The sequence below is a fragment of the Amblyraja radiata genome, chromosome 5 (genome assembly GCF_010909765.2).
Source record: "Amblyraja radiata isolate CabotCenter1 chromosome 5, sAmbRad1.1.pri, whole genome shotgun sequence".
Classification (NCBI taxonomy): Eukaryota; Metazoa; Chordata; class Chondrichthyes; order Rajiformes; family Rajidae; genus Amblyraja; species Amblyraja radiata.
The window spans coordinates 35,102,390-35,117,847 of NC_045960.1; the positions used below are offsets into that span (position 1 = coordinate 35,102,390).

The 15,458-nt window shown below is 39.2% G+C and overlaps 1 protein-coding gene across 1 annotated transcript in view; it reads right to left on the bottom strand.

Moving 5' to 3' along the window:
• Window positions 1–631: 631 nt before the first annotated feature.
• tfap2d (transcription factor AP-2 delta) overlaps window positions 632–15,458 on the bottom strand; it is a 61,487-nt gene continuing 46,660 nt past the window's right edge. The window contains exons 7-8 of the mRNA XM_033021001.1: window positions 2,660–2,773; window positions 632–1,555 (exon numbers count right to left, since the gene is read on the bottom strand). Of these exons, the coding sequence (XP_032876892.1) occupies window positions 1,336–1,555; window positions 2,660–2,773 (334 nt within the window). The 3' untranslated portion in view covers window positions 632–1,335. The remainder of the gene's footprint in view (window positions 1,556–2,659; window positions 2,774–15,458) is intronic.

Here is a 15,458-nt window from a genome sequence, read left to right on the forward strand (position 1 = left end):
CTAATGGATTTAAAGGATTTTTTTTTTGCCAATCCAGGTTCACCATTGCTAACATTAAAAACAAATAAACACTAAAGCTTCTCAGCTCCCTTGGTGGGATTCAAACCCTTGCCAGGCACTTTAAATAATAGGTTTATAAAAGGGATGCACATACTGGAATTCTGAAAGAAAATAACCTTAAAAAATGCACAGTCAACTGATCATTGATAAGATACACTTGTGAGCTCTATTGAAATGTTTAATGCAAAGTAGCAGCCTTCCTTTGCCTTGGATGCAGCTGGGCATTTTCCTTTCTTTTGAAATGCAATTATCTGTTTACAAAATATGCAAGTTAAATTGTTAATACTTTTTATGAATTTTTTTGAAATATTAAACAACATTTCCCTTAGAATCAGTCATATCTTTATGAAATAATCAGTAGCTTTAAGTCCCATTAAGTTCAAAATATGCTGAAATATCAACATCAACAGTGTTACTTTCACATATGTAACACTGTAAGGTGCAGAGTTACCTAATTTCATTTTAACAAAAAAAAAATCCAGTATCAGGTGATTAAATTAAGTTCAAATTGAAGACTGAAGGAACTGCAGATGCTGGTTTACAACAAAAGAAAAAGACACAATGTGCTGGAGTAACTCAGTGGGTCCATTGGCATTTCTGGAGAACATGCTATGTGATGTTTCAGGTTGGGATCCTTTTGCATGGAAGTCATATTGCCAGCTATGTTATACGATGATTTCTGTCATAATAATGTTTGACTGCTAAATTATGATATCATGCCAAGTGATTCAGCTACTCGTTACAATAATTGAAGTCAGTAAATTAATTTAAAGCCTTTGTTTTACTGTCCAGTTATGCACACAAGTGGAAATGTGGTCAGTTCAAAAATCTGCAGCTATTTCAGCCTTTGATTACTGTGACTTTGTTGGTCAGAACTTAAACAGACTGGACTCTGATTGGAGCTATGCCTGCAAAAGTGGAAGTTTCCTTGTTTCTGACAGGTGGCTGGAGCCACCACCTTCCTAAGAATTTGGAGGTCAAATCATATAACATGATGTGAATGTCGAGCTGGTTTATGGCACATTGCGTAGATCGTTAACTGAAAGAAGATACCGCATATTTGTATCCAGTGGTTAAATTGTATTGTGCATCACTATAAACACTATATAAACAGCACAACTGTGCACAAAATATTTCAATATTGTAAAAATAGTGACTCCATCATTGAGCTTTTGTTTCCTTCCTTCTAGTCTTCCTACAAGAGATACCGACTTCATTTAAGTGGACTTCAGCAGCAGGAAAGCTCTGGCTGACTTCAAAGTTCATTCACTGAGTTCATTCTGTTTTCTCGATTTTCCCATCTTTTTGAGATGGATCCAAGCTCTTCCGCAGTGTTCCTTTTTCTGTGTTGCTATTGCCCTGGCCATTCTCTGGTGAAGCTCCATTTTTAGTAACTGTGTGCTTATCCAGATAGTTGAGCATTTCACTCAGGACAGTTTGGAAGCTACTGAGGGCAGCACAGATAGCAGGGGTACCGAATCCATGTGTGATCAGGCTGTGTCAAGGGATTTAAAACAGGAGAGTCAACATCCAATTTGATCTTAAAGAGTGCAAAATCATTATTATAAATAAACTGTTTTTAAAAAGTGCATGATTATAAACCACGTTTTTGACAATGCCTCAATTATAGTCAGCAAGGATCTTAACCAAATAAATATAATATTTTTGGTTGACATTGTTTACCTCAGGTAATGTTAGAATGAAGTAAATAATCACCAAGCTTTAACAATACATCAATATCACAAACCTTTGCCTGAGTACAGTTAGAAAGGGTCTTTGGTCACATCACTACAAATATCATTAGAGCACTAAGCCATTAGCCATATTGTAAATAGACATAAAATGCTGGAGTAACTCAGCGGGACAGGCAGCATCTCTGGATGGAAGGAATGGGTGACGTTTCGGCTCGAGACCCTTCTTCAAACTGAGCTTCAGGGGAGAGGGAGTTACAGAGATGAAGTGTAAGAGATCAAAAGAGATGATGATAAAGGAAAATGTGGAATAGATATGCAGTTCCATCTGCATTTCCTTCCTACAAATTAGCCATATTGTGTTGCATCTTATAAAAATAGACTACTATTAATCTGCTATGCCATAGGCTTCAAGGGAAGTGAATAACTTCTTACTGGAAGGTTTCCTTGCACATGACCATGCATTCAGATCCATTATTTAATCAAGCTATTTCCCATGCAGTCAAAGATGTTTTCGTGAGGCAGCCAAGGGCCTCACATATAGATGAATATTAGTTTTGAGGATGGGATAGGGTGGTGAGTAAGAATTTATTTCTGCCTGGTTTGACTTTTTTTGGAACAACCGGAAGTTTGAATGGGCTGGATGTGCCTTTGTCATGCCAACATCTGATGTGCACCTTGATGTCAATCTTCTTGTTATGAAACCTTTTGCATTATAGTTTGGCACAATTTTAAACCAACTCAGTATGCAACAATAGTTAACTATAGTGAATTATACACCACACATAAATAGCACAGATTAGTGAACTACTTGAGCAACCATCTTCACGTCAGGCTTTCACGCGAGATTTACTTAATTGAAAATAAAATGACCAATTATTCAGAAATACGACAAGACAATCAAGTACCTAAAATGTGTTAAATGTCTCTGAATGTCAAGGTCTAGAATTGGAGTTGGTCTCGAAGATCCCAGAGGTGATCTGTCCTGGCTTAAGAGGTCTTGAAATTCCTTACAGATTTGTCTATAAAATAAGAAAGAACATAATTTGTGAAAGCATTGTGATGAATGTGTCTTACGCTCACTTTTCCTTTGGGAGCTTCCAACCATTTTGGTTTTGTTGACCTTATGAAGAAAAGCTCAGGAAAACTCAACAGATTGAATTGGCATAGTAAACTAGTTCATAAAAAAAATTATTTTTATTATTCACTCGGGTAATGTTGCTGGCAAAGTCAGCATTTACTGTCTATCGCTAATTAGCCCTGAACTGAACAAATAATTAAGAGCTAACTACCTGGGTGGGTCCACAGTCAAAATGGGGCCTCGAAAGATAGGGATGGTCAATTATTTTTCATTTTATGACAGTCCAGTTGATTCATAGAACTAATATTAATTACTAATACTAATACTTTCACCATTAACTTTAAATACATTCAGATTTAAATTTAAATTCCTCAAACTCATGTTTCGAGATCAAGGGTCGAGAACAATGTGTGCTAATCCAGTAATTTAAATGTTTCACTAGAGTATCCTAATGTGTTTGGGAACTCCTCATTAATAAAGCTATGAGGGTTGAGGCTATCATGGTTTACATTATGCTACATCTGAAAAGTCTTCCTACTATGTGACCAATTACATCTGTGCCTTAACCCTATTGAATGCTTTATCTTTATACTTCAGCCTATTAGGGCCATACCTATTTTCACACATCAGACCATCCACCCGTTATTGGTCTAGACTCAGTTTTTTTTTTAATGTCTTCAACATAGGGCAGTGAATCCTTGGAATTATTTCCCAGAGAGGGCTGTGGAAGCTCAGTTGTTGAGTATATTCAAGACCGAGATTGATAGTTTTTTTTTAATTATTAAGGGTATCAGAGAAAAAGGAGACAACATAAGAAAGTGATGTAGATGTGAAGGATCCACCATGACCTTATCCAATTGTGGAACAGGCATGAGGGGTCAAATTATCTATTTCTAAATATTCTGGTGAAAATCACCCCGAGGGCAACACATACTTCTTTAACAAAAAAGTATATGTTTACAGTTTCGTTTATTGTCACGTGTACTGAGGTACAGTGTTACTATTATGTTAATACTACCTTTTGATTCATAAGGCTTCCGCTTCATAAAGCATGTGACCTCAGTTCTGGTGTATTATTTTTAAATCCTACTATTACAATGTTTTCATGCTGAATACAAGCAATTCCAATTGCTGCCTTCTAGCCTGTCAGCAAAGATGTCACACCAATCAGATAGTAAATAATACTTACAAAATCAATACATGAAGACTCACACTTAGTACAAAGAATATCTGTGCATAACAACTGAGAATCAATGCTTTAGACTCAAGCCACAGGAAGTCTATATAAGAAAGTGTAATTTGTTTTTGGTATTGGTTTATTGTTATCATGTGTATCGAGATGCAGTGAAAAACTGTGTTTGTGCGCTATCAATCAAATTATGCTGTATATGAGTACAATTAAGCCTACCCAGGTATAACAGGTAGTTCAAAGAGAAAAATACGAGGGGGCGCAGAATGGTATTACAGCATTTCAGTTACAGAGAAAAAGTCCAAGGTCTGTAATCAGATTGAATGGAAAATCAGAATTACACCATAGGGTGTTAGAGATCTGTACAGTAGTCTGACTGTGGGGGATGAAAGTGTTTCTGAATCTGGTTGTATGTGCTTTCAATCTTTTGTATCTTTTATTTATTTAACTAATTATTTAAACTGTAGATGAAGAAATTCTTGAAGGTGCTGCACTGAACTATGACTGTAAATGTACTTTGAGTATATTGACAGACAGGAAGCAGCATGAGACGCTGGGAAAGCACATCTCAAACCCGCAAACGCTCAGCATAGGAGCACCGCAAGGCTGCGTACTTTCTCCTCTCCTCTACTCTCTCTACACCAACGACTGCACCTTCACAGACACCTCTGTCAAGCTTCTCAAGTTTGCAGATGGCACAACCCTGATTGGACTGATCCAGGATGGGGAGGAATCAGCCTACAGACAGGAAGTGTCACAGCTGGCGTCCTGGTACCATCGCAACAACCTAGAGCTCAATGCTCTTAAGACAGTGGAATTGATTGTAGACTTTAGGAGAGCTCCCCCTCCCCTCATCCCACTCACCATCAACAACACCACAGTCACATCTGTAGAGTCTTTTAAGTTCCTGGGAACCATCATCTGGAAGGACCTTAAGTGGGGGACTACCATCGACTCAACAGTCAAAAAGGCACAACAGAGGATGTACTTCCTACGGCAGCTGAGGAAGCACATTTTGCCACAGGCAATGATGGTCCAATTCTATACGGCCATCGTAGAGTCTGTCCTCACCTTCTCCATCATGGTCTGGTTTGGCTCAGCCACCAAGCACGACACCTGGAGGCTGCAGCGAATCGTCCGATCAGCAGAGAAGATTATTGGCTGCAACCTTCCCTCCATTGAAGAACTGTACACTGCAAGGGCCAGGAAGCAAGTGGGCAAGATCATCTCTGACCCCTCTCACCCTAGCCACAATCTCTTTGAATCACTTCCCTCTGGAAGGCAACTCCGGACTGTTAAAGATGCCACAGCCAGACATAAAAACAGTTTTTATTCACGAGTAGTTGCTCTACTCAACAGCCAAAAATCTGTAGCCACCCTTTGATCTGGTATTTTGTTGGTTCGCATGCTTGATCAATGGTGTTTTATCATTAATGTTTTATTATTATTCATGTTTAGTGTTTTCTGAGTCATTCGTAACTGTCACTGTATGTCATGTTGTTACTTGCGGGCAGAGCACCTAGGCAAATTCCTTGTATGTGAATACTTGGCCAATAAACTTACTTACTTACTTACTTACATTTTGATTTCATCTTAAACAAGAATTATTACAAATCAGAACAATAGTCATTCGCAGTAATATATATCTCTAAGTCAGTAAAACCAATGAAAAGAAACATAGAAACATAGAAAAATAGGTGCTGCAGTATGCCAGCCAGCCCTTCGAGCCAACACCGCCATTCAACATGATCATGGCTGATCATCTAAAATCCTTCCTGCTTTTTACCGATATTCCTTGATTCCTTTATTCCCAAGAGCTAAATCTATCTCTTGAAAACATCCAGTGAATTGGCCTCCACTGCCTTCTCGGGCAGAGAATTCCACAGATTCACAACTCTCTGAGTAAAAAGGTTTTTCCTCATCTCAGTCCTACATGACCTACCCCTTATTCGTAAACTGTGACCGCTGAGGAGAAAAAGGCTAATCACCTTTTCCCGGAAAAAAAGAACACAGTGGGTGTCCAAGATTTGGTGCCACGTCTCTTGAACACTTCACAAATATGAAAATAACACTGAAAGCAGGTCTTGGTTGGGGAAAGGGGTGATTGTGGTACAAAATGGTTGAGGTTGGTAACATGAACCATGGTCATTGTTTTAACTCCTGCCCCGAAACTCAATGTTCTTGCAAAAAGTTGTTCCACACGCAGGAGTGGACGTTTGGTCTGCTGGAGGCTAATGGAGGCCTTGAATATTTTCCAGTAACAGTAAGGAATGATCAGAAGTGACTTCGCTGGTCAGCGTAAGTACAGATGGTGCAAACTCTTTGATGGAGAAGTCTTTTTTTTCCTAATGGGACATTACTATCTTGGCAAAATTTAAATCTTATTAATGAATATAGTGCTTGATCATTGCAACTATATGAAATATTATTTGAAGTAGGCGCAAAGTCTTTACCAAGTGCTATAGTTTAAAGTGGACCCTCTCACATTTTAACATCCAACATAGTTAAAACATCACCTTCAATTTCACTTGTGTACTTAAAAACCAATGGCATGAACATTAAATTCTTCTCATCTGTAGAAAGGTACAGCACGATGGCACTGCATAGAGTTGCTGCCTTATGCCCCTGTCCCACTGAGAAAACCTGAACGGAAACCTCTGGAGACTTTGCGCCCCACCTAAGGTTTCCATGCAGTACCCGGAGGTTTTTGTCAGTCTCCCTAATGGTCGAAAGCGGTTTCCGCTTCTTCTATTTTCCGGCGATTATTTCAAAAAATTCAAAACCGGCCGCTACTAAAAATAGGTTGCCGTTTTAAAAATCGATAATTTTGAGATTTAAAAAATCAAGTCTGCAATTTATCCCATCAGATAAAGCATAAAAAGAAGTTTAATTTGACACCTAATTCACTTTCATATCTTCAGTATTAAAAATGCTATGGCCATTTTCATACTCGGAAATTAGCATCTTGTTCCCTATTGATTTTCCATTGACTTAACACAAAAGCTGTGATCAAGAACAGTCTAAAGCCCATAACTTTATTAAAAATTAAGAGAACTGAAAGACATTTTCAGTTATTATAGATTGAAGCATTCTGAAACAAATATTAAACAATCTTACTTACAATTATATTAAAGCATATAATTAGTTAGTTACCCAATTGTAGCTAATTTCAAAATTCAATTACTAGATCTAAACATCTATCCATTTCTTAAGGAAAGATTAACATTTTTAAATAGCCTAAGTGTCCAAAGAACATTCACACAAGAATTCACAATAAAACATGATTTTTAAATCTCATTGACATTAATTTATAGGCCAAATGGAAGGGATTTAGTGTTCAATTGCTGTAAATTAATGGCCATTTAAATCAGCTTGCCAGTGGGATTCTGTGGAACGTGCTGGTTTGGAACGCTGCCAATGCGGTGGATTTGAAGCCGATATGGCATGAAAGATACTGCGGGATTGAATGGGCCCCCAAGTCAGCTACTCGCAGCATAACATTTTGTATAAAGGGATCTTAAGAAGCCCTTTTTAATGTAAAAATAAACAACCTACCTTGCCTTGTCCCCTTCATGAGATCCGTCCCGTTGTCGGGGTTCGCGGCTTTAGAGGATGATTTTTAATCTACTATAACAATTAAATAACCCAATTTAGTTTAAAAATAGCTGCGGCGAACGAATTTCGCAGCGATTTTTCGTCAGCAATTAAGTAGGCTGAACAACATCGATTTCAATACCTTAGAAAAAATCGCGTTTTAAACCCACCCTCCTCTCAAAGGCGCCAAAGTCGCGCACACGGGCAGCGGCAGAACTGCAGCGCCGCTGAAGGTAAGTTTTGCAACATACCTACCAGTTTTATTCCACCAGGGAGGTCTTACCTTCCACTACCAGCAACCTCCGGCAACCACCTTCAACTAGCATCGCAACCGGCTTCGAATAAAAAATCACATCTCTGAAGATCTTTCCTGGTCCGAGAACACTAATGCAATTATCAAGAAAGCTCATCAGCGCCTCTACTTCCTGAGAAGATTACGGAGAGACGGTTTGTCAAGGAAGACTCTCTCTAACTTCTACAGGTGCACAGTAGAGAGCATGCTGACCGGTTGCATCGTGGCTTGGTTCGGCAATTTGAGCGCCCTGGAGAGGAAAAGACTACAAAAAGTAGTAAACACTGCCCAGTTCATCATCGGCTCTGACCTTCCTTCCATCGAGGGGATTTATCGCTGTCGCTGCCTCATAAAGGCTGGCAGTATCATCAAAGACCCACACCATCCTGGCCACACACTCATCTCCCTGCTACCTTCAGGTAGAAGGTACAGGAGCCTGAAGACTGCAACAACCAGGTTCAGGAATAGCTACTTCCCCACAGCCATCAGGCTATTAAACCTGGCTCAGACAAAACTCTGATTATTAATAACCCATTTTCTGTTATTTGCACTTTATCAGTTTATTTATTCATGTGTGTGTATATATTTATATTATGGTATATGGACACACTTATCTGTTTTGTAGTAAATGCCTACTATGTTCTGTGTGCTGAAGCAAAGCAAGAATTTCATTGTCCTATACAGGGACACATGACAATAAACTCACTTGAACTTGAACTTGAATTACCGATTTTTAAAACGGCAACCTATTTTTAGTCGCGGCCGGTTTTTAATTTTTTGAAATAATCGCCGGAACATAGAAGAAGCGGAAACCACTTTCGACCATTAGGGAGACTGACAAAAACCTCCGGGAACCGCACATAAACCTTGGGTGGGGCGCAAAGTCTCCAGAGGTTTACATTCATGTTTCCTAAGTGGGGCAGGGGCATTAGAGCGCTTGCAGTGCCGGAGACTCGGGTTCGACTCTGACTGTCTGTCTGCACAGAGTTTGTACGTTCTCCCTGTGACCACGTGGGTTTTCTCCAAGATCTTCGGTTTCCTCGCATACTCCAAAGATGTACAAATTTGTAGGTACATTGGCTTGGTATAAGTGTAAATTGTCCCTAGTGTGTGTAGGATAGTGTTAATGTGCGGGGACCACTGGCCGGTACAGTCTCAGTGGGCCAAAGGGCCTGTTTCCATGCTGTATCTCTAAAACTAAAAAACTAAAACTAAAACAAGGAACTGCAGGTGCTCGTTGACACGAAAGCATACAAAGTATTGGAGTGTCAGACAGCAGCATATCTGGAGAACATGGATAAGTACCATTTTGGGTCAGGACCTTTCTTCAGACTTTTCTACTCATCTTCATTCCTCCCATCCCCATGCACACCTTGATTTCCATTCTCCCTGTCTAGAATTACACAGTGCTATTCTCCTTCTCCAACTCCTCCATAAATTTATCATCCATATGCTGATCCTCCCATTTTCCGTTCTCCCCCCATTCCCTTCCACTCACAATTAATTTCTCCATTCATCTCTACATTTCACTCCCCACCTTCTTTCTTGACAGATATCACTATTTACAGGCATTTGTCTCCCCCATTTATCACCTCCAGCTTTGCTTACTATCTCCACCTTTTTTTCCTCCATCTGACCTATCCGTCAGCCAACCCTTCCTTACCTGGATCGACTCATCACTTGTTAGCTCTTACCCATCCCATCCTTTCACTGCTTTTTACGAGCTATCTCCCCTCTACTCCAGCAGTCTGAAGAATGGTTCTGACCCAAAACATCGTCTGTCCATTTCCCTCCACAGATGTTGCCTGTCCCACTGAGTTCCTCCTGCAGTTTGTATTTTTCTTAAAATATCATTACCTGCAGTCTCTCGTGTCTCATTAATTTTTAGTTCAGCTGTCAGGTGGAAACTGAGGCAGTGTAAAATCATGCATCCCATTACTAATAATAATCTTGGAGACACAAGAGAGCTCCTATGCTGGAATCTCAAGTAAACAACAAAGTGCTGAGGAATTTAATGGGTCAGGCAACATCTGTGCAGGGAAATGGTTAGATGGTAATTCAGGTGGGGAACTTTCTAAAGACTGACAAATAATAATCCATCTAGAACAGTCATCAAAAATTATATTAATGAATGCCAATAAATTTCTCAGCACCAAGTTGACAATACACCTGAATATATATTGTTACAAACGTGTAACATGAGAAACATTGAATCAGATTTTATCCCAACCAATTCAATATGGATGGAATGGAAAAAATGGACTTTAATGGATTTAAAGAGAATTTGGCAAACCTATCCCATATTAACACCAATATACCAGCCACCATCATTTTAAAATGTGTCTTTCTATGGTACACTGATCTGTTTGCTGCATTAGGTCTCTTGATTTTTCAAAACCTATCATGCGTTAATAATCCTCTTTCCAACTTCAGGGCACACGGCCAAAGAGATGTAGCAAGTATTCCGTGCATGGATCCAGGTCTTAATTGATCTAACTATTAGGTTTTAAAGGGGCAGATTCTGACTGCTCAAAAAGTGGGCAAGAATGGACTTGGGCGAGAACTGCATAATTTTTGGGGGGAAAAATCGATACCAGTTTTCAATCTGATTGACCCACTGCTAATTATTCAATAAATCTGATTCAATTACAGGAAACTATCCATATTTATATATTTGCTGTTTTCATTAAATTTTATATACTCCTTCAGCTCCGTGTTTTGTTATTCTCAGTCAGGTTGCGAATATTCTTGGGAAAACTGGATTAGAATGATTGACACATTCACAGCATGAAACTGTTTCTTTTTCACTTTTATGTTTAGATGCTACTGTTGCATTGAAGAAGTCAGGCAATTTGAGTGGTTACACCTGCATCACGGGAGTATCTCATGCAGCAGATCAAGGCACTGGGGACTTGGCACTGGGAAAAAACTTCACAGGATTATGCGAGCTCATGCTCAAAAGCTGCCAGGGAGCAATCTACATCCAAGTCCTGAATTGTTATTGTGAAATTGTTATTATTACATGAGGTATGCCTTGGTTATCTAAGCAACTGTAGAATTTATTGTGAACAGTGTACACGAGATATGTTTTGGCTTATGATGCAACTACAGAAAGTGTCAGGTACAATACCTATTTTCAAAGTTTCTCTGAGACTCACTTTATTTGTTCATCACTTTGTAGTACCCAGCAGTATCCACTATTGATTTTCTCCATAGATAACAAATGCAAGTTTTGCATTAACTTGATTTTGCGATGTCATTAGGTATATAGATAATTATATCATGCATAAACAATCATGTTGTGAGACAAGGGTTTCCTAATAGAACAGATTCATATGTAGAAGACAGACACAAAAAGCTGGAATAACTCAGTGGGTCAAGGTATAGGCAAGGTTTCGGTTCGACCGAAATGTCACCTATTCCATTTCTCAAGAGATGCTGCTTGACCCGCTGAGTTACTCCAGCTTTTTGTGTCTGTCTTCAGGTTTAACCAGCATCTGCAGTTCCTCCTTACAGATTCATATATGGAATGATTTTTCTTTACTTTCCTAAAACATTTAATACAAAAGGCTTTTTCATTAGGTGTTGTTCATCACTGATGTTAAAGCTGGAAGTGAAATCATTGAAAGCGGAGAAACAAAGTAGTTTGTAGATCGGGTAATGCTGGGAACTTGGTGCCCTAACACAAACGTAGTTGAAAGCCAATATGCAGAAGATGAGCAGGAAGGCAAATGATACATAGGGTTTAAATATAAGAGGATTTGAACACAACTGCACAAGTAATTGCTAATATATCGGGTCATGATGCGATCACAGCTGTAATGTAGTCTACTGGATGGTAGGCTTGCTGTACATAGAGAGATGTAATAGATTTCCTGTGCTCTTTGCAAGAATGTGATGAAATCTCATAGAGATTTACAAAGTGATTATCGGGCTCTACAGGCCAGATGTGAGGAGGATGTTTCCCCTCGTGAAGAGAGTAGAGCAAGGATCACAGTCTCAGATCATTTAGTACAGAGATGAGAAGAGATTTCTTCTGACAGGGTGTGGTGCATCTGGAATTTGTAACCCTGAGGCTTGTGGAGGCTCATTCAAAACAGAGTTTGATAGAGATCTGGGGGGGCACAGTTAGTAGTGTTGATGCCTCATTGCTCCAAACAAACTGGGTTCAATCCTAATGTCTAATACTGTCTGTGTGGTGCTTGTGTGCTCCATCTATGACCACATGAGTTTCCTCCAGGCACTCCAGTTTGCTCCCATCCCCCAAAGATGTGTGATTTATTTGGTCACTGGGCCTCTATAAATGATTCCTAATGTGTAGACGAGTCGTCGAATCTCAGGGAGGTATTGGGAAAATGAGAAGCGTAAAATGGGATTAGAGCAAATAGGTGTTTGATAATCAGTGGAGACGATAGATCTAAGATCCATGCCTTTATTACATCTAGGCTGGATTACTGTAACGCACTCTACTCTGGAGTCGCACAAGCTTCACTGGCTCGTCTCCAGCTTGTTCAAAATGCTGGCGCTCGCCTTTTGACCGGAACTCGAAAGAGGGAGCACATTACGCCAATGTTGGCCTCCCTACACTGGCTCCCAGTGCACTTTCGAGTTCATTTCAAAATTATTTTATTTGTTTTTAAATCGTTGAATGGGCTTGCCCCGCCTTACCTCTCTGAGCTGCTCCACCTATATGCTCCTGCCCGGTGCCTCAGGTCAGCTGATCAGCTGCTCCTTGAGGTGCCAAGGTCTAAGCGGAAGCTCAGAGGGGATAGAACCTTTTCTGTTGCTGCTCCGGCACTCTGGAACACCTTGCCGTTGCACATCATCTGAGGAAGGACACCAAATCTGAGGAAGGACATTATTGCCATAGAGGGAGTGCAGAGAAGGTTCACCAGACTGATTCCTGGGATGTCAGGACTGTCTTATGAAGAAAGACTGGATAGACTTGGTTTATACTCTCTAGAATTTAGGAGATTGAGAGGGGACCTTATAGAAACTTACAAAATTCTTAAGGGGTTGGACAGGCTAGATGCAGGAAGATTGCTCCCGATGTTGGGGAAGTCCAGGACAAGGGGTCACAGCTTAAGGATAAGGGGGAAATCCTTTAAAACCGAGATGAGAAGAACTTTTTCACACAGAGAGTGGTGAATCTCTGGAACTCCCTGCCACAGAGGGTAGTCGAGGCCAGTTCATTGGCTATATTTAAGAGGGAGTTAGATGTGGCCCTTGTGGCTAAGGGTATCAGAGGGTATGGAGAGAAGGCAGGTACGGGATACTGAGTTGGATGATCAGCCATGATCATATTGAATGGCGGTGCAGGCTCGAAGGGCCGAATGGCCTACTCCTGCACCTAATTTCTATGTTTCTATGTTTCTATCAGACAGGCTCCCTCACTGTCCATCTTCAAATCCTCCCTAAAAACACATTTTTATTCTTTGGCTTTCGACACTGGCTGAGGCATTGCTCCTGTTTTTAGTGCTTTAATGTCTTTTAATTTTTAGTGTGTTTTTTATAGTCCTTCGTTTTACGGTTTTTAATGGTTTTTAATTGTTTGTAATAGCTTTTTGTTCATGAGTTCTCATGTACAGCACTTTGTGGCAACTGCAGTTGTTTAAAGAGCTTTATAAATAAAGTTATTATTATTATTATTATAAGGGTCTGTTTCCTTGTTGTATGTCTCTATGAAGCTATGGCAGATTCCTGGATATTAATGGAATCAAGGGAAATAGGGATGATGCAAGAAAATGGTGCTGAGGTAGAAGGTTATCTATGATCCTAATAGACATGAGTAGTCAAATGTCCTACTGCCTCTCCCATGTCTGTTGTTATGAAAGATGTAGAGAATAGCCTGGAAATGACAAAGCCAATATTTCAAAACATGATATTAAACATAGAAAATAGATGCAGGAGTAGGCCATTCAGCCCTTCTAGCTAGCACCACCTTTCAATATGATCATGTACTCCGTTCCAGCCTTTTCCCCATATCCCTTGATTCCCTTAGCCCTAAGAACTAAATCTAACTCTAACTCTCTTGAAATTATAATATTATAATGCTTGTGTACAATAATAAGAGATAGAGACCTAGAGATTGTTCTGCACCTAAATTATTCTATATAATTCATAGACCCTTCTATTTAGACCCTAATTTTTTTAATATAGGTCAGTTAGGTCTTCTTTCAGAGCCCTCTGATCTGAAACATTATCCACTCTTTCCTCTTGAGTACATTCCGTTAATATCCCTATCAGTCTCCCCTGTGCCATCTCCAATACAATCATATCATGAAAGGTCGGACTTCATCCATAGCTGAATATGACATTGTGGAGTAAGAGAATGAAGAGAAAGGGGATGAAGTGGTATCATGGTTATACAGCCCTTCAGCCCAACCCCTCCATGCCATACAAGTTGCCTCCCTGAGCAAGTCTCATTTAATTGCATTTGGTCCATATCCTTCTAAACTTTTCCTATCCATGTACTCCTCTAAATTCCTTTTAAAGAAAATGTAAATTCCTTTTATGTAAAATCCATGTACTTCTCTAAATTCCTTTTATATAAATGTAAATGTACCCACCTCTACCATTTCCTCTGGCAGCACATTCCACATCCCCACAACCCTCTGTGTGAAAAAGTTGCCGCAAAGGTCCCTTTTGAATCTTTCCCCTCACAGCTTAAACCTATGTCCTCTAGATTTAGACTCTCTTATCCTGGGAAAAAGATTGTGACTATCCACCTGTTTTGTGCCCCACATGATTATACTGTATAAACCTCAATAAGGAAAAGTAGTAACATTAATAGTAGTCTTGTCGAAAGTTAAGAAGATTCATGATCATGTTGTTATAAGAAATGCCTTTTGGAAATGAAAGCACACTGTTTACAACTTTCCGCTTGCTACGTTATTCCCTCAAACGATTTGAAGAGATTAGTCTGGTGGTGTTGACTGAATTTACTGCTATTGCTTTGATTATTGTTTAATGAAAAAAACTCAAATATATTCTGTAAACAATAGACACATTATTTTATCCCAAATTGAAGTATTCAACTTTCAATTTGACAATTCTATTCATTGTTATCTTGTTATTAGGCTATTTTCCTAGCTTCTCTCTTTGGCTAGAAAGTGCTGGCAGCATAACATCCATTAAAACAGATCAATCTGATTTGAATGCATGATTTTAGTTATGTTCAGGCATGAGGTGATTAATGACTTCTCCATATGTAATTCCTATAGTAATTAGACCAGTTTGACTAATACATTATATTAATATTTGTATATATATTGTATTAATATAAATATAGTGTATATATAATATTTAATATTATATTACAAGATAATATATTAACATAAATATACCATATTTATTACATTATATTGTTACATTATATTGTAATAAATTTATCTATATTACTAAAAGTCTGATCTTGACCACTTCCTGTTGTTCTGTATATTGATTTTAGAAAAAAATGCTGCCACTTACGGCTGTGATTTTTGGTCATCTTACTCAGAACCCCCTCCGCTGCGCAGGACAAGAGGATTTGTCCCATCGATGAAAAATAAT